Genomic DNA, 24073 nt, shown 5'->3' with positions numbered 1-24073 from the left:
TATTATAATATTGTTTTTTTTTTTTTGAGGGGGGAAATCATCCAATTACTCATCCCGCCTTGGGCGAGGCGGGAGTGAGTGTCAGACTCTTACTGACTAAAAACCACCCCGTTTCTTCTCCTGCTTCGAGCCGGAGCCCTGGTAACCTTTTACGTTGTCCGCAGCTCCGGATATGACAATTATGGTAACATTTGTTTATCCTAATGTTATTTTTTTTCAGTGATCAATCAAATGAAAGAAGAAAGCAATAAATTAGATAGTAACACTCGTTCACAGACATCTGTATCGTGGCAATGACCATTACTAAAAATCTGCTAAGTAATATAATAGCATATACATTCCTACTCCATATACTAAATTGTATTTCTATTATGCGTATAATGGTTAAAGAACACTTGGCCCACATTTGTATGGCCAAACATTTTGCCACATCATGCCGTTAATGAAGTCACGTTTTACTACAAACACAAATAAAGAAGGTTTAACCACAACGGGTACACAATACTTTTTGTCTAAACAGACTTTTACATGGCAATCATAATTAGATTCATTTTAAATTAAATAGTATTAAGTTTAACACACACTAATCACTACACTATATAATAATTACTTGGCTAATTATTATATAGCCAAAGCTGAATAAGGATGATGACGGGTTGTGAAAATTAAAAATCTATTTCGCCCGTTACTTAGGTATTAAAAAATATTCGACATAGACATGTATTTTTTTTTATTATGTCATGTAAGATAACACTACTTAGATACAACGAACCAAAGTTTAGGAGTGGGAGTATGTAAATACGTCATTTCTACGTATAAAACGTATAGAAGTGACGTCACGCGATATTTCAAATCAATCCCGCAATTTCATATCATCGAAAGTATTGGTTTCCGTAAGAAAATAAAAAATACATGACTAATATTTTAAAATAATCTACAAGACGGACATTAAAATAAAAATGAATCATCTATCTTATATAACGGTTTACTGTACAACACATTAGGTTCACAACACAACATAAATATACAACATACAGGTTCAGACACATACTTAAGCCTCTCTTTATTTTGCAATTGAAACTCAACACACATATAAATAAAAACAAAAATCTTCTGATCATGCGATTTGACGTCAACTGTAAGATAACTTTCAAGTCCCTCACCAGTCACATTTACATTCCATCTATCTGTACCTGAAACTTAGTAACTTAAGAATGTTATTAAGTGTCAATTAACCTTACGTTTCCCCAAAACAGGCACTTCCTAGAAAATGAAGAAAAAATGCAACATGACCAAGAAAGATTCCCACGGTTACATTGAACAACTTGGCAATTCATATCGACGACCCTTGGTTTTGAATCGACATTGTACACAACTGCAGAACAATGCCAGTTATTAAATGTGTGTTCTTGTGAGAATGTTTTGCTGTCTATACCATACGTATGTGATAGTAACTTCCCGCTGTAACATTGTAGTCAAGGATTTTCTATAAGAATTAAAAGTGAACTTAGGATTTTTCTCTTTTTGTAATAGAAAAAGTTTAACATTACTGTTGAACCCAAGGTTTATAGAGATGAGAAAAAATTGTAGGTTCTATGAAGTTTAAATTCGAGATCGATTAGTAAACACATACTTCTCTACATCTCAGATACACATACATACATACATACAAGATTAATGTACGCAAAAAAAAGAATATTCATTGTGTTCGTATTAATATAATTTAATGAATTAAAACAACTGCAAAAAATATTTGATAGTCAAGACTTTTACAGTCTCTTGTTAGTTTTGTGACCGATGTTGGAGGAGGATACGCATGAAATATTTCCCATGCGTGGAAATTCTCTTCATATTGTACTGATTTAATTAATCAACAGTATTTACCTAGTAGCATTTACCATGTTTTGGATAGGTCTGAAATAGATACAATATCCAAGTCTTACCTATATCAACAGCTCGCTTTAATTCTTTCCCGTTTAAATTGTATATAGTTACATTTTCATTCCAATTAATTCAACGTAGTAGTAACCTAGAATAGTTTTCAAATATTACGAACCAACATACGTGCAAAAATAAAACATGCAATAGTAATAATTTACACAATTGTTAGCTATTTCTCTTAACCTTGAAACTAACGAAAGTAAAGGAACAAACACAGCATGTCAACACTCATCAGCATGTAGTAATAACTAATTACATATACGCATTCATGCAAAACGTGCATCTGATAGAATGAAACTTTGATAACAGGCCACAAGGATGTGTCTAAATGTAGCTAAAAGGAACTGCGAAAGACCTAAGCTAGAGTACCTATTTTAAGCGGGGTTGTTTTTAGTCACCTCACCCAAGGCGCAAGAAGTAATAGGATGATTTTTCCTACTAAAAAAAATGTGTGGCTAAAATGCATAATTACTTTTGTAAAAAAAAGATGAGTAGGTATTATAGGTAGATCGCAGTTTTGGGACATAGGTTACTACCGGAGCCAATAGTACAGTAGACACAGAATACTATCAATATAATGTTGAAATTGGTCAGTCTGATACTCAAGTACTATATTATACTCACCAAAGAATATTTTTAAAGCTCATTACACGCAATATTTTTGCATGTTACTTTAGTACTGTAATAACAACCTTAAATGAAATAGAATACAAAGAGAATTATCGTCTTTAGTTGAAATTTTTGATACATATATTAATCATATTCTACAGTGAAACTAGGTCAAGTGGAGCCTGGATAAGTGAGAAACCTTCACAAATGGAACTCATACTGAGGTCCCTACACATTGGTACTGAATTTACTCTATTAGTGGAAAAAACAATCCTCTTAATCTGCGATGTAATTGTATATAAAGTTGTGTCTATAAATATCTATTATAATAAAGAAACAAATGAAATACATTCAATTATCTTACAAAACACATTTATTGAAATCTAAGTTCCTACAAATCTACAACTCCGTCACAGAGAGATCTCCACACAACTAATAATGACAGTTTCATATTTACAAATGTCATTACTTATTTAACTATATCAATGTTCAGTATTAGGTACTAAAAGCAAACGCAACCAATTTGTAACTAACTGTATAAGTTTTTAAACTGACATGATCACTAGTGATATCATTAGAACTTAAAACGGAATATTTACCATGTTTATTCTCAGTTCATCCGTGATCATGGCGCTTGCAACAGCGCCGAAATATCGGAAACTCACAAAATTAATAAACATGGTAAATATCCCATTTTACAATAAGTTCTAATGATATACTTAGTCTGGCCATAAACACTGGTACACGTAAAAATAAAAAAAAAATACAATTATTTGAATTTCGAATCTGTCATTTTTATACGATTGTTAATTATTTTGTGTTTTCTCATTTTGGCGCCAATACATTGTACAATATTTATGACAAGACTATGTAATATACCAAAATATTTAAACTAGGTATGTATATAGGTATGGTCGATTTCTGAACATACTACAAGCAAGTGTATAATGGGAGGTATCAAAACATTTAATCAGAGATAATTCTGATGAATAAAATCTTCTTATGTTTAAAATCTGTGATTAAATATGTATGTACAAAGTATATCTATCTGTCATCATTGACTATCATCATGGCAGTGTATCATCGTACTTGCTTAATGTAACTAAGCTTCTTAACTTCATAAATCTTCAACTCGTGACACTGATGTCTTTAAATTGATAGGTTGTAGGTACCTAACTACATATATGTATGTCATTTTATAGGGCTTTATAGAAGTGTACTATTCTCCTGAAGGTTAAACCTTCTATTATTAGACATAATAAATCAAAGGATTTAAGTTACATAATGTGTTCATCAATATAGTAAAAAATATTTTGCATAAATACAAAATTACTAAATTAAACGACATACATAAATGTAGTAGTATATTCGTTCATTCAAAACATCATACTTACTATTGATAAGAGCACGAAATACTTCTAAGTAAAAAATATAAAACAACTTCTTTTATCTGGTTTTATCTTTTTTGTGTGCGGAAATTGACTTACTGTTTCAGACTATTCACAGATATTGTATAGAGATACAATTTGTTAGAATGGTAAACAGATCAATTGATAAACATTAGGTACACAGTAGAGTATCGTATCTTAGTAACCAAACTCGATCTGAGGGCTTAGTATGAGTTTGTTTTACTTTCAACTTGACCGAAACGTGAGCGCGGTCAGTGCTCTGATTGGTTCGTTTATTCGCGCCGGCCAATCAGAGCACAGATCGCGCTCTCGTTTTGATCTCGTTAAACGTAGGGGTACTGAGAGTGATTTTTTACGTAATTTTTCAGTTTCTGATAAAAAGAGAAGATGGATCGAGAGATTTTGGATAAAGGTAGGTTATTAATGTCTGCCATTACCTCTATCACAGTAAGAGTATCACTAATATGTATCCTGGTGCATTGTAATGTAGGTTTATTCCACTGAAAACTTGATAAACTATAGTTTTACATCGTCTCTTGACTGTGAATCAATTTCTTTAATAACTTTATCATTTTATAATTAAGTGGAAAATCTACGTATTAATAAACCTAAATTTCCTTTGTCTTTATGGACACTTTCAACGTAAATGACAATTTATTTAAAATCACTTAAATATTTAGATCAACGAGTATGTCATTGTGAAATATAACAGGAAAAGAAAACCTCTACAATGATAAGTCGCTATAAATATTTAGTTACATATTTAAAAGAAAATCAAATGTATAGAAACCTAATGGTGGTAAAAAAGGTTTTTAAGACCTTAAGTTATAATAGCATAACATAATACAAAAATTAAATATGCTTGAGCATATCCAATGATTGTGTGATGTTAAATAAATTACAGCTGTTTTTTATTATACATAGGTAAAGATTTCAATTATTACGGTAATTACTATTTAAGTAGGTACTTACAAAATGCTCTATCTAAATCTAATCCTATACTCGTTGAATACATTATCAATTCCCCATGAGAAGCCAGATATGTACCGACTTAAGATTTGTTTCTTACTTATTTTCGGGTATGGTTTGGTAGATTTGTATGTTTGAAATTGTATTATGCCAGGAATTTTATACCTTTTTTTTACCCACAAAGTTAGAATTCATAATTTTTCAGGTTCTTTAAACTTAAAGGATTCGATACAAATATTTTGTACTACTGGTAAAACTTAACGGATACTTAAAGTGAATAAGGGGTTTTTTATGTGCATGGACATTGTAAGTGAAGGTTAATATATTTTATCAATTCTGTAACAAACTAGTGTTGTTAATTTATTTCATTTTATGTTATATTAATTTGCAGATAAATAACCCGAACCACCGACAACATATCTAACAACTCATGGCAATTAACAACGCATATACCTACAAAATATTTACAAAAATATTTCCGAAATGAGTTTCTTGTCTATAAGGCGATGTGGTTTCGGCCTGGACTGCTTCTTCCGACGGTACAGCCGTGCATTGAGTCGGTAGAGAGCTGGTGACAATGCGCATCGCACGTTGAACCACCAGTCGCAGGACGCTACTCCCTGAGAGAACACCGTGCCGTTGGGGCAGAGGAACGACGCCTGACGACCATCGATGTCACAGTAGTGCCACGCTGGAAAATGTAAGATAGTTTGTTAGCTTTGCAGTTTTAGTGAAGGTAAAGAATTTTGATGGTAATCAGTACTCTTAGAACAAGATACTTCATTAGCTTTGCAGTTTTAGTGAAGAATTGAAATAGTAATCCACCCTTAGTACGAGTTTGGTTTACGATTAAATTAATCGAAACGAGAGTGAGTTCGGCGCTGTGATTGGCCGGCTTGAATTAACCAACCAATCAGAACACCGAACGCGCTCTCGTTTCGATTACTCAAAACGTATGTAAAGCAAAGTCGTACTAAGGATACAGTTTTGATGGGAGGAAAGCCTTTCCTTAGGTAATTTTTCTTTAGGATTAAATAAAAAAGAGTGATGAACAAAATGGTTGGTGAAATAAATTATTACTTATAGGGTAAAATCAGAAGCTTTTATACAAGTCTGATATAATTAAGCAAATAATTTGATGTCATTCCCGCAACAACAATGTTATGCTTAGTGCTATTCAGAATATCAAACTCATAAAACCTAATAACACACTATCGAAATCGGGCATCGGACCCTCACACACTTGCGACTAGAAATAATGAAACCAATTCAAAGTTACGAGTTAATAAATAGTCTCTAATTAGTTACCCGTCACTCTATACTCGAAACTACTGCGAAACAGCTACTAATTCTATTGCCGAGCAATTTACACACAAACGTAACTAAAGGTAAATATTTCAAAGAAAAGGTTAAAGAATCTACTTGGCCTACAAATAGGGCGAACTACCTGATCGATACAACTGTTAACATTGAGTAATGTCACATACTCGTGTTGCAAAATGTTCCTCGTACGAGTAGACAAACAAGCTTCAATAAATCTCTTGAACTTATTGAAATGCTCTTTCATCTATCATCGATCATAAATGTGTTTTGCGTAACAATATTTTGTACTTATTACCTTTTCTATAAATGATGATGTCAAAATGTGACCGTAAACATTTTGTGTTTTAGAGTTTCCTTATGTTTGTTTTACCATTAATGTTTTATTTTATTGCTTTACGTTACGTCATAGAACCTTCTGCTATGTACACTTCGTACTATTAAATCCAAACTCTTTTGTGGTTCCGATATGAAGTTTGTAGACGACTCCTCACGAGAATATTCGGACAGAGATATATCTACAGTACTACATTAAAGTACTACAAATCTAAAGTACTACAGTATAGTATGCAGTAATAACTATAGGACACTACCTGCTTACCTACTACAGTTACAAATAAGCGTTCAAAATTCAATAAAATAACAAGAATCTTAAAAGGCTATTTATTGTACCAATTAGCACAGTTTCGTATTGATCTATAATGAACAGTTGCTTCATCTACAGAAATATGGAATCGAGTGTTTAATTAACTCAATATTATGCTAATTCGTTTAAGAAGGCTTGTTCACGTTGTTGTTAATTATATTAAAACTGTTGTGGGAACAAAGTTTATATTGAAACCAATAAAACCTACTTTGAATATTTAAGTAGTGGCTCTTCAAATCTAATTTCGATGACCAGGAAGTTATTCTTATTTTTTGTTCTAACACATCATCAATTAACGTCCATAGGATCTTAAATAAATCATGTTAATTATTAAATAAAATATTACAAGATGGAGCCGAGTCCATCAATTTGTATTAAGTGGGGATTTTTTAAATGTAGTCCTCACGATTTAGCCTAACATATCGAGAGCAGGTTCCGGGTTACTCTAAGCCATAATTTATCTGACCTCATAGTTATAAGGTCAGTGAAGTAAATCATTATAGCACGGCCAAGGTTGGACAAAATCGCAAAACCATTGTTCGAACAAAAGAACTACGGCGATGAACACCCACGTCCTAATTAATATCATTTGTCTATTTTTTATTTGTTGATATATTATATTGAAGATATAAAGAATTCGAATCAAACTCCACCCACATCTATTTTAAGATTAATATCTTGTATTTCAAAAAACGAAGGTGTACATCAATTCACAATAGAATGCCATCAGCCTAATCAAAAGTTTTGTGAACGTATGACAAATTATAATTGAAAGTGCTTTAGGCATATTGTTAGAAAAATATGTAAATCATAGAGCATGACAGTTGGTGAGAAATATACTCAGGATTGCAACAATAAAAATATTTCTGTATTGTTCATGTCTCTCATCTGTTTGTTTTAATAGTTACCTTGACAGCGTGTCTCCATATCCGCGAAAAAGCCTGGATAAGGCTGGTCATCGCAGTAAAAGTTTGTGTATGGCACCGCACCAAGAACTGGGTAGTCTGTACCTGGTTTCCCTGAAAATACAAAAAAAAATATTATGTGATTATATGTTTATTGAAGTTTCCATACAATTGAATCAAATACATAAAGTGTGTTGGTACATTTTCCGCACACTATTAGCACTTTGTGAACGCGTTGAAGTCTTTTGTATCGGAAAATATTAATGAATACAAATACGACGTCATTGATATGTAATTGTTATTTTAAGACTTGGACACTATTTTTATAAAGTAAACAAGGTTGTTGTTTACAAAAATCTTTCCTTTTCCTCAATAACTAACATTGAAAATGTATAATGGTTCATAAAACATATATAAAATGTAGTTTAACTTGGTTACAACTCGTTTAATGTGAACTGTGCTATACTATATTATGTTGTAGTTAATGGACACGATTTTAGAGGTCAAAGGTATCTAGTTCCCACATAGATCAATGGACACGCCCCTTGAATAACATTGGCACTGCACACCATGTAAATTACTTATACTTAATTATTTTTCAATTTAACAAGTAATTTCAGCTTGTATCTTTTAATGGAATCATAGTTAATATCCTCATTCAACATATTACTATACTCTTGAACACTACCCAGAAAAGAAATGTAAATTATGTTTTTTGACTTCTTATCACGAATATGACAATCTTTCAATGGAGAATTGTATTATCAACAGCACTAAAAGTATTGCAAAACACTGTAATCCATAATTCCAATGGAATCAGGAAGCAATTCCATTGTAAAGAAAATGATTTGAACAATCAACCTAGCCTCCTAGATTCTAAAATTCGTGAGAAAATGATCGTCCCCGTTCAATCACGACTCATGACCGACTCTTGCGCATATTAGGCCGTTCCCGGCAGTTATAGAGATAACGAAAGTTCGCTTGCTGTGACGACTTTCACTTTAAGAGAACACTGCTACGATTCTCGATTGTGCGAAATAGCATCCTATGCTAAATTATTCAGTACGTCGATGGTACCTGCAGAACAAACAGTACCCTTAGTACGAGTTTGCTCTACGTTGAACGAAAACGCGCTCTGATTGGCCGGTGCAAGTGAACCAACCAATCAGAGCGACGAACGCGCTCTCGTTTCGTTCTCATTGAACGTAAAACAAACTCGTACTAAGGGTACTGAACGGTGACATTCCTTTTGTTGTGTCTTATGCAATCTTAGAAGGTACTTGACTTTTTTAAATATTGTAATACTGTCACTGTATTATGATATCAAATGTCTCGTTATTCAAGTTGTTACTAATGCATTTGCTAAATAATGGTACTCAGCTTCAAACCTCGGGTCGGAAAAAATATTGATTTGCGAACGTCATTCTATAATACCACGTGTGAAATTAAATAGGACACCTTTGGTATGCTTCAGGGATACCAATTAATATAAAAGATATGATGTTAATTTACATTGGATTCGAATTTTAATATGACCCGACTCCCTCTTAAAATTACATAAATACCCAACATACGTATAATCCTGCAATTTATACAGAAAAAAAAATTTATTCACAGAGATAGGAGGATATCATAAAATAGTTTATGATATAATTGAATAGATTACGCCGTTTACGTGGTTAATGAGGAAAGATAGTCCGCTACTAAGATAGTACACTCACCTTTGACCACCATTAATTTATATAGAACACAGGCATTTAAACCGCAAACCTTATGCAATTGTGGAATATAGGTTTCCTTTTGAAATATTATCTAAGTAATAATGAATTCATATAAACGGTATATGTTACATAGTGTTTATATAAAGACTTGGTAGACGTTTTACACCAGATATGTAATAAGAAAATAAACCCTTTTAACATAGCTAAATGCATGTTAAATTGAGCTGTTATTTATCTGTCTTATAAAACGTTTCATGTTTTGACGCGAACGCTTTTATAATTAGAAATAATATTATATACTTGTATAAAACGTATCACCACACCCATTTATTTCACGTTTTATTTCACAGTAATATAAATTGTTATATAATTATATACGTCACTTATAAATGAGTACTTCTTTAATATATATCGCATATTACGAGTATACAGACATACAGAGTTTCTCATTTATGTAGAGCTTCATCTCTGTGATATATTTGGTTGGTATAATAACTTTGAATTGAACCTTAATTACAAATATATAAAGCCTATAATAATAGGTAGTGGCGCCAAGTAATAGGCGTAAAAACGATGAAATAGGGCAAGTGACCCGGTTGTGGCCACCGACCCCTTTGTGGCCATTTGGACCTTCAAATATTTATAACTAAGGCATGGACAAATAAATTACTCTGTGATGTACAGTATTTAAAATATTGAATATTGGAGACACTGATACCGTTGGCAGCTTTGATGTGTCAAACTTCACTTCGATACAACAAGTCATTCTTTTTAGTTGAGGGTGAAATTGTTAAGATCTTAACAAAAAGGCTAAGGCGAGCGGGTGAGGATTTGGTTTTTATTTTTTAAATCTTTGCTTATTGTTTGGATGTTTATGTTAATACTACATGAAGAATATATTGTCTAAGTGAAACTAAAGTTATTTTGTCGCCATATGTTTCTGAAGTGCGGTTTTTAGACGGTGGCCACTAATGGAGACAAAATTATGAATTTCTCCATCTTTGGCCACATGGCTGGCCAAAACTAATGTACATAGACACCCGACTTCTTCCCCTTTATTTTATCGTGGCTTGTTTTCCTTGGCTTTACATATCAACAAATACATATTTTTCATTTTCAGAGTTGCAATAAATTGCCTTCACACAAAGGGGAGGTCAGTTTACTTTGCAGCTTTTACCAACGTCATATAAATGTTGATCTCTTTATTTGTAAGTTAAATTCAAGTGAAGTAATAATATTTCATATTTTCCAAACTAAATAAAAACCATTGTTTGTAAAATGTCCAATTTAATTAATAAATTTTGATTACTTTTATTGTATTTTTTGATGGCCAGAACTGGCACACGACCGTGGCCACAAATGGCACGAATCTGGCCAAAAATGGCACAAACTCCTTTTTTTTTTCTTATACAGTTATTTTTCTTTCGGACGTTCTTTAAAAAAGGTTTTCTTAGGCAAGGTTAATACATGTTAAATGACTTTTTACAAGAAATATGTTCGTGATAACAAAAACTATAAGTTAAGAAAGCCTCAAAGTCGACAAAATTCTTAAAGTGGCCACAACCGGGTCACTTACGATACTATAATAAATCTTTCATCGTTTATCATTAGAAGTTCTTATTAGTACTATCAACTCGTAATAAGTAGTAATATACGTAGAAACAGCATTTACTGATCAGGTAAAACGTATAATGACGGAAATGTCCTATTTGAACGGAGTTATGAAATGCGGTTTTAAAACTAACATGCAACGTTAATTTAATATAATATGCTGGTTCCTTTTAATCTATTAGGCCCTTCTATAGAATACCTACACCTTGCTTTACTGACAGACAGACTGTACAATTCAATTTGACGTTTCAAAAGTGCCTAATTTAAAATTAATTAAAATAAATGCTTTGAGTTGCATAGTTCTCACACTTTATTTTTCGTTGTCAAAGTAGGCTTTAAAAGACCTTATCTAATTTACTTTAAACCTTACCTTATCTAATATCTATCTTTTTTTTAATAAAAATATAACTTCATAATTTTATTGCCTAAGAGGGAAAGTCGATAAGAAGAAAGAGTACCTACACCAATGCAGGTGTAATAAACATAAAACTTGCTGTTGAACATCTCGCTACGAATTGATTTTACAAGAAGTCTGCTTCGGTTGACGCAACTCCTGAACTGTTACGTAAGTCTAGGAACTGTAAGTATTGTAAATACTAGCCGCAGCCGGCGAGTCATCTTAAAAGGTCGAAGTGCAAACCAGAATCTCGTTCTGACCAACACGATAAATATAAGACCAAATAATAATATATTATTAAATCGTTATTATTTTAGTGGAAAAAGCAAATTACTTATATTTTTTAGTTCGGTAAAATGTCAAATGATCTTGTTCTTGTTTTTCCATTGGTTTCTATGTGGGCAGGTATTCTATTATAGGCATATTGACACTATACAAAAAATGAGACAAGGTCATCGACTGGTTTTATTATATTCCTAAATATTACATAATTCTACACAAATTGAAAAAATGTTAACACAACGCTTCTCTTTTATATACAGTGATGAATTTCTCTTTCTTATTTCTATCTTTATAATTATTTTGAACTAATTATTAATCTAAACTAACAAATATTATTATTCTACACAAATATTTTTATCCAAAACTTGATAAATTATTTTTTAATAAAGGCAAGTAAGATCATTTTTAAACTGATAGGCTTCGAGGTTACTTCCTTCATACACAGTACCTATATATAATTAATATACCTATCAGTTTTATTTACCTTGCAATTTAAAAAAGTAAATTAAAAGTAGGGCACTCGACTAAGTCCTTGACAATAAATAATAATCCGTGTCCGAATTTTGACGTTTCAATCAATCAACGCAGCCTATAACCACGCACTGATGCACATAGACTACACTCGAACATAAATTGGATAGAACTTTAATAATACTTACTGCCGCACTCAGAGACATTTAATGATTACTTAAACAATTGCTAAGGACCGGGTAAGTAAGTGGTAAGGTAAGTAACGATTAAATAACTCTGAATACGGAGGTAAGTACCTAATAGATTAATGACAGATTACAGATTAGTACAAAAAGATTAGAAAAAAAAAATATTTAAAAAAAGAAACAATGTCTTGCATTCTATTGTTGTTTAAATTACACCAGCAAATTAATAAATCATTATGGCGTCACCGTTCATATTTCGAATATCCTTTTCGTCATCCTATCTCTATAAATGTTTCTTTGTAAAGATGCAGTGTTGTGAAATACCGACCTAATGTAGCCATACGCATAACTACACGTTCAGCGTTCAGTCTTCTAATGAAATTATTAAGTCATTGATTAGATCAGACAATTAATTATTCTGCCAGCGAACATGAAACTTGCATAGACGTAGAGTGTAGTCAGTGTAGACACATACCAACAATTTAGTACGAAATGCATCGAATAATGCTTTAACGATTTAATTTCTGATATACTGATTGCAATATAAGAATGAAATACTGCAGACATCATATTGCAATCTCTTGCAAATATGTAGCTGTTAAACTAGATAAGATTCAATATTTTAATCCAAATTGGTTATGGAATTTTTGTATGTATTTCACTCCAAGGTCCTTATTTAAACAGTGAGCTAATCGTCTTTATACCACCTTACTAAATCACCCGTTCTCCTTTCTTAGATGTCATGGTGATATTGGATTGGATGGGATCTTGCTTACGAATAAACAATGTAGGTAATGCATGCAAAAAGATTTTACTAAACCGATAGCTGGCTTCGCGAGAAATTGGTGCGAACGAATAAAACGAAACACACCTTAATATTTAACAGGTCAGATATTTATCTTGATGTAAAATATTAAGTACGTCGCTTTACTTATCTAAATATGACCATCACATATTGCAAAGTTACATTCGCATTTTAGAACATGCTAAACCGACGCATCAATCTTCATGCAACCTACGAGCGTCTGCTACCTCAGATGCAACCAGTTAACCTTCAATGTTATGAGAAAATAAAAGATGTTCTAATATTACGTGACCAAACAAGAATTTACGGAGCGTCGCTAAAGACCATCCGGCATTACAAACGTACCTATGACTATAGTAGGCACCACTCTAGCGTTCGTTAAATGTTTTAATATCTATCTCGTAACGTGGTTGCATTATGTTTTGTGATCGTGATGATAAATTACTGACATCTGACGTAATGGACCAGTGGACGGTTACTGGCAGACCCATGTATAGAGTGCAGTTAACCGAAGACGTAATGGATCTCGTGGTAAAAACTCGTCTCTAACTAAATGGGAACTCGTCCAATGAGGGCTCCGTGCTTAGCAGTGAAAATAAGAACTTTAGTAGATGTTATTGGAAAAAAAAATCTCTAATATTTTGTTTAATACCACTTTCAAATGCAGTAGACTCTTGAATTATAATTTCCTTATTAACTGCATACAATAAAACAAGCTTTAAGAATCATAAAATATTTACATCTTTACCGTTATTTAATCGAGAATAATACTTACATTTATTCTTAAAATGTATAAACACAACAAATACCAGATCGAATGACCTATTGCGGTCACAAGGCTATATTATCAAAATAAACCGCAGAGTAGGTACACTCTTAGACTTCCTTTTATCAGTTATGTAACGTTGGTGTTAAACAAGTCATTCATGGATATTTTGAGGAAACAATATTATAGAGTTAAGGCCCCAATGGACACGTAATCGAAGTGCGAAATGAAGTGACCCTACCGAACTTACTAAAGACGAGGACAGGTTGAAACAAGGTCACCGCCGTTTACATAATATTCGGCTTGTACCACGACGACAGTTTTGGTTTCGCTTAACATTGACAGTGAAAATCGAACTGTATAATAAGCTGTTTATTGCAGTTTCACATTAATTGTAACTATAGTTGGTGTTACTAAGCAATTAGGTAATTTGATTGTAAGTAAAATTTCATAACTAAAAGTTTTATGACGATCAGTAAACGCGTGTCCATTAATATTCATGTTTACATTAGACAAATTCAAAGAGTACTCAGTAGTCGCGCTTTACGACCACAAACAGACAACACAGGCTTGTGTAGACATTATATAATACTCGTACATAATAATACGCATTACAATTAAACTTATGTACGTTATTTTATAACAATTATTTTGCGTGCACGCCTACTTAAATGTGAACTATGAGAGCGCAACGCAACACTCGTATTAAAAGGCGTACAGAGAGTTAGTGCTTGTTAGAATTATTCGTTCTAATACATTGGCATTTAAATCAACGACAAACAATTCTTCTATGCTTATGTGCTAAACAATATTCGTATTTATTGTACATCTTTAAAGCCGAAACCGGCTTAACAAGATCTACATGGAATTATTTTTAGAAGTATATTTAGAAATGATTGGATTAAAGAAAAATAATAAAAAGACACCTTGAACTAGCTTTGAAATTAATTTTCTAGGTCAATTAAAGTCGGTGTATATAGAATCTCAATTTATAAGGTGCAATTTTCAAGCCTCTCTTAGAATTCACGTGTACCAATTTTCACTGGTATTGTCGTGGAGTTTTTTTTTTAGTCTTTACATCAGATAAATCATCTACAGAAACAATTGAAGTAGGTTCCTACATCCTTCTCCAACCTGCTAAGGCTCTTGTGCAACCTGCTAAGGTTAATATTTATCTTCAAGCAAATAAAAATCTTTAATCAAAAATATTATTCCAACAAATCTATGTCAGAATAACAACCCATTGCACAAACACGGTGTGCCCGTGTTTGTCATTATGTTTAATGAGATCGACTAAACTGTCAGGAGCATTACAAGGCTCGGCCAGTGCGTTAGTGGTAAGCGTTATCTTTATCATTAATAATAGCTACATATGACTATATGACCCACGCATGGCGCAACGCAGTTATAGCACTATGTCGCAAGCTCGACGCGGTGACGGCGGCGTTAAGTAGACAAACCAACTTATTCAAATGCTGTTGCATTCTATAATTATTCTATTCGCGGTCCAAAAATACTCAAATTGAAGGCCAGTAACAAAAGAGTTTAAGCTACTATAGGTATAAAATACATTAAGAAACGTAAACGAAGGCATTATTAATTCTAATGGATTTTTAACTGAGTTTAACCTCATTCGAAACGCCCAAGTCGTTTTAAATATTACTCTTATTACAAGTTAAGTAATGATTACGATAATATTTGAATTAAAACAATTTCGCTGAATGTATTGCGATAATCGTACGCGCAGGTTGTACGGGTCAAACACGTCTCGTGTGTAAATATGAATTTAATCGGCGTGTGATCTTGCAGCCCATTGTTCGCCCACATGATCGGGCAACGCCTCGCCAATTATACATCAATACTTCGAGTATTGTTTTAGTCAGTCAAAAAGTTCTTGATCGTAGGAAATAATTACTCACAATTGTCATTGTAAATACGAACCACGACTATACAAAGCAACCTTGGAAAATAGAGCTCGAATTATTTCGAAATCATAAAATTGGTTATTATTTTTCTACACAAATTATTTCCATAATAACTTTTTTTTCAGATGTATGGACAAAATCGCTACAAACAAAACTACTTATATGTTCCTTAAAAATTCACTTAACGTATGTTGTCTAGCTGGATCAAAACCAGTTGCTGATTCATTTAATCCTATTTATAAAATCGCGGGCGTGGATCCAAATAAAACCAAGACGGGTCTATAATTTACGAGATACCATCATATATGTCTGGAATATTCATCGCAGTTGAAGGTTAAAGCCATTTAGTAAAAATAGCAAATCAAAATAAAAAAGAAAACAAACTTTGAATTATTAATTTGGGTACCAATTTCAAAAAAGTAGAGCCACTTATGTTATGTATGTTATGTAGTTGATCAAGTCTCCTTTGAACTTATTTTAATATATTTAGGTTTCATAATTATGAGTAGGAGACATCCCAAACTGATCACACTATTTGCGCCAAGTGACAATCGAAGACATAGCTCCCGATCGCTCAACTACACGCGTCAACCACATAACCAAAAACATTGAAATAATAAATTAGCATGACATATGAATATATAATTAATTTTTACAAGCCTGTTTACGTGTTCATGTCAAAAATACTTTATTAATATGATTGATATTTTTATCATACGATTGAATGATCGGGCCTAAGTTGAAACGACGTGTTGATGGATGTATAACAGATTAGTGTTGTGCACACACATGACTGCCTTCATGTCGACCTCAGGCCACGTACAGAATGTCAGGGCGATTTGCTCAAACGGCCACAATCTAAGTAATCGGAGCTCTCTTCATGGCAATCAGCGAATTCTAATCAATTACACACATCTTATTGCAGATGGATTATGTAAACAAACATCTAATTGTTTATAATAATATCTTGAGATTTAACAGTTTTACTAAAGTTTTGTTAAGTTTCTTCAATAGGTGCTCATCAGTTTCTGGAGAAAATGCTTTCAATTTATCACGTGGAATTCAGACAACTACATCAACAATGGTAACATCAATATGATTGTTCAAAGAAAAAAAATTGGGTAAGTTTCTTTGATCTCTCTCGCTTTACTATAATAATCAGCTTCGGTTATAACTAATACCTGTAATTTTAAACAACTCTTATACCTAAAGAAGTTTATGAAGTTAAATAATTTAATTCCTAACATTGCATTCATGTCAATGGTATCGAAGTCAATCAAGCCTAACCACTCAATTAAAGCCAGTGAAACTATCCAGGCTTGAAACGTGAAACAAAGGCTTAAAACATCGTTTACACGACTATATTAGTGCATACTTACTATGTAAAGATATGACTATGTATGGACGTATGAAACTGGGTTGCAAGCAAGGAAAAAAACGATTTCAACACAAACTTATTAAGTTAATCTCTATATACATCTCTAAACGACTTGAGCGTGACGTTTATACGGATAAAAATATAAAATTAATGTAAATTGATTCCAATTTTCTATTTAATTTAATGGTTTATTTTTTAAGATTGTGAAATAAAATATTATTTATTTTTGATGTGGTTATATTAAAGAAAAAAATGGCTGATTTTTCTTTTCTATATTTTTCATTTTCCCATCTACATTCGTTATTCGTACTGTCTAGCACTTTTATCCCTGAAAAGGGAGGCAAAGGTGCAATTAATGGCTCATAATGCCACATAAAAAACGTAACTACTTTCCACTATTCTTAATACAATCAAAATACATCAAAAATTACCCGAGGAATGTATGTATTTGTCAATCAATGAATGAAAGACTGATTGACTAATAGCGATGCACGCGAATGCAAACTGCGCGTAAATCAATCATATCTACTTAGGTGGTATATGTATGTATGTAGTATATGTATGTTTAGGCATGCTTAAAAACGATCGCAAAGTAAGTACCTAGAAATATGCGTTTAATTTAATAAGCTGGTCCCTTATTAAAATAAGAAACTACTTAAAAAGCTTGTAAAATTTTACGTCTCTACATTCATGGTATTTTACGACCAGAGATGTGCTATGTAGCTATGCCACAAAGATGTAATGACTAAGCAGTTAACCTATGTGACCTTTTCCACTGATACTAAGCTGTGTAGCTGTGCGAGGAAGATGCGAAGCTCAAGTTTTCGATTTTCTAGCCCGAAAATTTTCTATAATTGATAAAGGTTCACAAAAACTAATAAAACAACATTTTAACGATTCATTTCCATTCTAGGAAGCATGACACATCGCCCGGTTTTTCCGACAGAATATTAGAAGGGCACAAAATTAATCTACTTATTGTAGGTATTAATATTTCCGGTTGTACCTGAATTGTCCATGGATAAGTAATTAAGACTATGGTCATATTTATGTTGTCTATATAAAAGGCATTTTAATATACCTAATGAACATAAAAACTTATAAGTTCACTTCATGTTTGTGCGTGCATAACTAAGATTTTCATATACATACATTATTTTAAAAACAAATTGCATTTCGTACTACTTTTAATATAATCCACCCAGAAGCCTTTCAAGAAAATTCAGAAAAACAACCGAAACCGCAAGTATGAGTACCTAAAACACTTGGAGGTGAGTAGGTACTTATTACATAAGTTAAAATTCATATAGACAAGACACGTGTAAGACACGAACATACACACCCGAAGTACATCATAATCACACAATAATGGATCATAAATGGAATCGTTGAATCTAAAACGAAGTATTTCCTACGATTTCAAGACAGAGATGCGTACGATAAACCTTTCTAATTACTGTTATTGAATTGCAAGCTTTCATCGTTCCTACATACGGATGCTAATGAATTACGCAACTGCCCGATTTACTCTGGGTGCGTTGCCCAAAGCCGTGCGTTATGAATACGACCTCGTTCGTACTCTAGTACCTCTGTTTGTGAATGACAGTATAGTTAAGCGCTAAGACAACGCAAGAGTAAGTCAAAATCTTGATAGAACAAGGCTGCTCGACGCACGTCTTAGAATAAACGCAAGGCCTTCAAAATACAATCCCTATTCAACTTAATACAGTTTAGATCGCTTCACTCTTACTAGGTTAGTAACGTCTTTCTAACAATCAATATGTTGGATTAGACACCAATTAACTTATAATTAGAATGTGCCTAATTATAATTTATTGTTGTTAATTATTCAATAAATCATACAAACGTCCACCGATTAGTAAGCGGACAATTGTTATGAAGTAAGTATGCATATTTCATAGCAACGGCACGAGCACCTAATTACGTATTGAGGTAAGCACACGCTGCCACCACGCTGGGTGCCGCAATACAAGGAGTTACTAGGATAGGTTATATTGCTTAGGTATATAGTATAGCTCATTTTTAATGAATTTATAAAGTACTAGCGACCCGCCCCAGCTTCGCATGGGTGCAATGGTGATTATGCATGTATTATACATATAAAACTTCCTCTTGAATCACTCTATCTATTAAAAAAACGCATCAAAATCCGTTGCGTAGTTTTAAAGATTTAAGCATACAAAGGGACATAGGGACAGAAAATGCGACTTTGTTTTATACTAGGTAGTGATTTACGAATATAAATGTAGTAGTAATATTTTTTAATTGTTTGAAGCAAAATTTAACATAATGCTTCGATCATTACCTACTTTTACACAAAGAGGAACGTTAAAAGATCGCAAAAATCCGCAACTGATTTTATGATCATAGTAGCAAAGATAATTGCCCATTCATCTACCTGCGTGCTGGTCTAGTCTTAAAACTTTTTATTATACATCGTGACAGCTAAATACTTGAACTTTTAAAAATTAGATAAAATAATAATTATCTTTTATCTTCAAACAATTAATAAAACGTTTCAAGATCCGCGAACATGTCAATAAACTTTACAAATGTCGAGGACAAAAATCCGTCTACTTTAATAACGTATTTGGGTGTTTATAATAATGTATAATATGATAGGTAACATATTTTTCTTTGTATTATACTTATTGTAATAAATAAATGACCGAGTTCATAAGTACAGTATCAATAGGTTAAGTTTACTCGTGCCTATAAGAGATACCCACCTATATCCGTGAGTCGAGGTTTTCGCTATTCGACAAACATTAGGCAAGTACATCACATTACATATAAGTACATTCAGAATCTTTATTACGAGTATAAGTTTGGTTTTTTTAGTAGTGGGTCCGTTTTTAAACTAATATGGCTAAGTGTAGCTACTTTACTTTTTCGTATTCGGGATATTTTTAAGCAGCTTTTTCTTTGATTTTGGCGGGGAAATTATATAGATAGGTACTATTATTTGTACCTTACACAAAAGAGTAAACATCCTTTATTTCAGACCCAATAGTAGTCCATACGTACAATAGATATATGGATATCTATTGTTTGAAGCAAAATTTAAGCCAATGCTTCGATCATTACCTACCTTTACACAAAGAGGAACAATAAAAGATCGAAAAAATCCGCAACTGATTTTATGATCATAGTAGCAAAGATAATTGCCCATTCATCTACCTGCGTGCTAGTCTAGTCTTTAAACTTTTTATTAAACATCGTGACAGCTAAATACTTGAACTTTTAAAAATTAGATAAAATAATAATTATCTTTTATCTTCAAACAATTAATAAAACGTTTCAAGATCCGCGAACATGTCAATAAACTTTACAAATGTCGAGGACAAAAATCCGTCTACTTAAATGTTTGAAATACGAGTATGTATAATATAATAGGAAACATCTTTTTCTTTGTATTGTATTGTATTGTAATAAATAAATGACCGCATTTACAAGTACGTTATCCATAGGTTAAGTATACTCGTGCCTATAAGAGATACCCACCACATACCCACCTATATCCGTGAGTCGAGGTTTTCGCTATTCGACAAACATTAGGCAAGTACATCTTCATTCAGGACCTTTATTACGAGTTATAGTTAGGTTATTTTAGAAGGTAAAATATGACTAAGTTGGTAGCTAATTTACTTATTAGGTAGCTTTTTTCTTTGATTTTGACAGGGAAAATATTATATACTTTACGCACAAGAGTAGACATAAAAAATCTTTATTTCAGACCCATTAGTACCCATACGTACAATAGATATATCGGTACGTTAAGTATATTGGGTATTATAATGGAAGTCCGAAGTACGCATAACTTTGACAAAGCAAAAACGTAAGGTCCTTGGTAAAATATTTAGGTAAGTACAGTAGATGTTGTGGTAGATGCGTCAGTCTATATTTACGGTGTATATTAGTATAAGCTCATGGTTTGTGGTAATTTCGGTTTTGGTTGATGAGACGCCTTAACGCAAAAACGTTAATGACGTTTTGTAAATAGGTAATTTATGAACAGAAATTCAAATAGATACATAATATTTGAACATAGCTAGTTATAGTCAAATACGAAAATGACATTGTCCATTTATCATGATGAATATTAACAAGTTTTTGTATCAGCTAAATCCTAGTAGGTATATCCTAGGCCCAATAAAGTTCTTAGTCAAAATACGTAGTGTAAAAAAGTTCAGGTGTAAATATAGCTGAAATATTTTATTCGTGTGAGAAAAAATAATCTCTAAAACACATATGTATGTCTAGGTAAGTACCTAGACAATTATAAAAAATAAACAATTAAGAATAAAAAATATCAAACATTCGCATTATCATCTTGGTATTGTGATAGTGAAAGGTCATAAACAGACAACAGTTTGAATAGACAATGAAAATTATTTTTAACTTACCGGGTATAGCCATTCCCAGTTCAAGATATTCCTTCACAGAGGGGCTAAGGAAGGCTGGTGGGGCAGGAGCTGCGCCCTGTTCTGGGTCAGGGGCATCCAAAGCCTGTGCTGGTTCACGAGCCACCGCACTACTATCTGCACGGACTCGCTTCACCCGACTTCCATCTTCTGACCCTCCTGAAAAATACATAAAGACTCGACAAAATGTCAAAACAGTTAAAGACACTTGTCTTACAATAAGTGCTTGCTTAACAAATTAAAACAACGTAACAATATTAGGTGGGTAACTCAAAATAGTTAGTGGAAAATCGAAATAAGAACCTCGTAGTAAGAACTCCGGTACTCTGGACATACAGCATTGATAAATAAGAATGAGTCAACTGAAAATACATGTTCAAAGGGCTTTAAGCTCGTCTCGTCGGGAGATTTAAATACTAAATCAATTTTAAGGGCTATCGTGAGTCTTTCAAGACAGTAGTATCCTTTTTTGTATGTGAAATCTATGTAAGTAGCACCAATGTGCAAGTATGGAATTTAATTTTATTTAGATATATAAGACTTTATAGACAGTTAGAAGACAAACACTGATATTTATAACATTTTTGGCAATAGTTATCTTTGTTTCTAGATACTTTTAATCTATGTTTAGAATATGTACCTATTTAACCACCGTGAAGCAACTCTACATTAAGAGTAAACGGTTCAACACTCAAATTAAAACGGTAGACTTAAAGGTAAAAAGACCAAAAAGAAGTTTAAACTTACCGGTTATCACAAGTATCGACAGAAGCACTGAAGAAAATAAACCAAAAACCTTCTTCGCATACATCTTGAATACAAAAACAAATTGTTACAAACAAATTAAATCACCAAAACATATGTAAACGCATGTTTTAACTTAACGGTGTCACAATCGAAAAAAACTTCAGTCGGCATTGAAGTAGAATGAAGGTCTCAGAAAAGGATTGACGAATTTCGAAATATTGCTTATTGCTATTGTGGTTGATTAATAACGCGCCGGACGCGAGTTTTGTGGACGGGATTATTTTTCTTGCATAGCGGTACGGTCCGAACGTGCGCTTTCGAAGGCAGCCGAGCGCACAATGTTCATGCAACGCACATCGCTTGAAGATTCTATTCTAAGAGCTAAGCTGACCTCTAAACTTCTTCGACGACTGTATCACGACTCCATGGGAATATTGTAAACCGAAATGTAGTCCTTGCAAATTTTATACTATCGTTAGATAGCTTCACGCATAATTTCCTCCTAGGGTTATGCAGAAATTAACGCTTGAGCAATACCTATGTGCATACATTGCAGGCTTTAATGAACGGGCTTATTCACAATTAGTCACAAAAGTTACGGATGACCTGATTGTTAGTATTATGCAACGAAAACTATTTACAACTTAAATCTATATCCACATATCTACATATTATGTAGGTACCTATCTACCTATAGAAGTAAAAAATACATCAACACCAATATTCGATCTTGTAAAAAATCGGCCCAATTATTTCCTGACCGCACTAAACCACCAGAGCTTAGCCCTCGATTTTATTCTTAAAAAAAAATCGATCCTGCATCCATAAGACGTATATGATCAATAGCGATAAAATGTAGATAATATTGTTAGGTAAGTACTCGGATGCATACTGAATAGCACTCGATGATAATGAGGTTACGCTTTTTACCGATTTCATTTTTGATTACCTTCTTATAAAAATAGCTCCGGTGGAAAACCGCCCTATAGCTGGCGGAGATTCGCAAGGATTACCAGGCTCCGGTTCGAAGCAGGACTTTTATCACCCCGTTCTAACGAGTTAGAGTAACGGTGGTTTTAGTCAGGAAGAATCTGAATGCAATTCATGCTCACTTCAACCGATCTAGTTTCAATCACTTAATAAAATTAGTAAGAATATAATAAGTAGGTCCAATATATCCAAAACTGCAGACTGTAAGTAGAGCTGATAATCAGGGCACAAGGCGCCATTGCATGATCTGCGGTTGGTCTGCGGCGGCAAATAAAATTTGAAAAGAGAATAGAATAGAAAAAGAAAGAAATATCAAGGCATTTTTTTTTTTTAGAACACCCAACGGTAACCGAGCAGACGTATCAACTGATAGTAAGCAATTGCCGCCGCTCATGGACACTTGAAACACCTGAGGCGTTACAAGTGGCCGGCCTTTTGAGGGTTAGGAATTTAAGGGTTGTTGGGGAATCCGAGATTGGGAAGATTGGGAAGGGGGGAATCGGGCCTCCGGTAACCTCACTCACACAACGCAAGCGTTGTTTCACGGCGGT

The 24073-nt window shown here is 33.1% G+C and overlaps 1 protein-coding gene across 1 annotated transcript; it reads right to left on the bottom strand.

Annotated features, from left to right (window-relative positions):
• Positions 1-2905: 2905 nt before the first annotated feature.
• LOC118269907 (uncharacterized) lies at positions 2906-22976 on the bottom strand. Its single transcript, XM_035585281.2, has 4 exons — positions 22533-22976; positions 21768-21944; positions 7803-7913; positions 2906-5619 (listed from the first exon to the last, which is right to left on the bottom strand). Exons 1-4 carry the CDS (start codon positions 22594-22596, stop codon positions 5393-5395), a joined length of 579 nt encoding a protein of 192 aa, XP_035441174.1. The 5' UTR covers positions 22597-22976; the 3' UTR covers positions 2906-5392.
• Between the last annotated feature and the right edge of the window lie 1097 nt (positions 22977-24073).

Source organism: Spodoptera frugiperda, chromosome 30 (genome assembly GCF_023101765.2).
Source record: "Spodoptera frugiperda isolate SF20-4 chromosome 30, AGI-APGP_CSIRO_Sfru_2.0, whole genome shotgun sequence".
Taxonomy (NCBI): domain Eukaryota; kingdom Metazoa; phylum Arthropoda; class Insecta; order Lepidoptera; family Noctuidae; genus Spodoptera; species Spodoptera frugiperda.
Note: the sequence above shows the minus strand (reverse complement) of the source record. Positions and strands in the feature narration are given on the sequence as shown.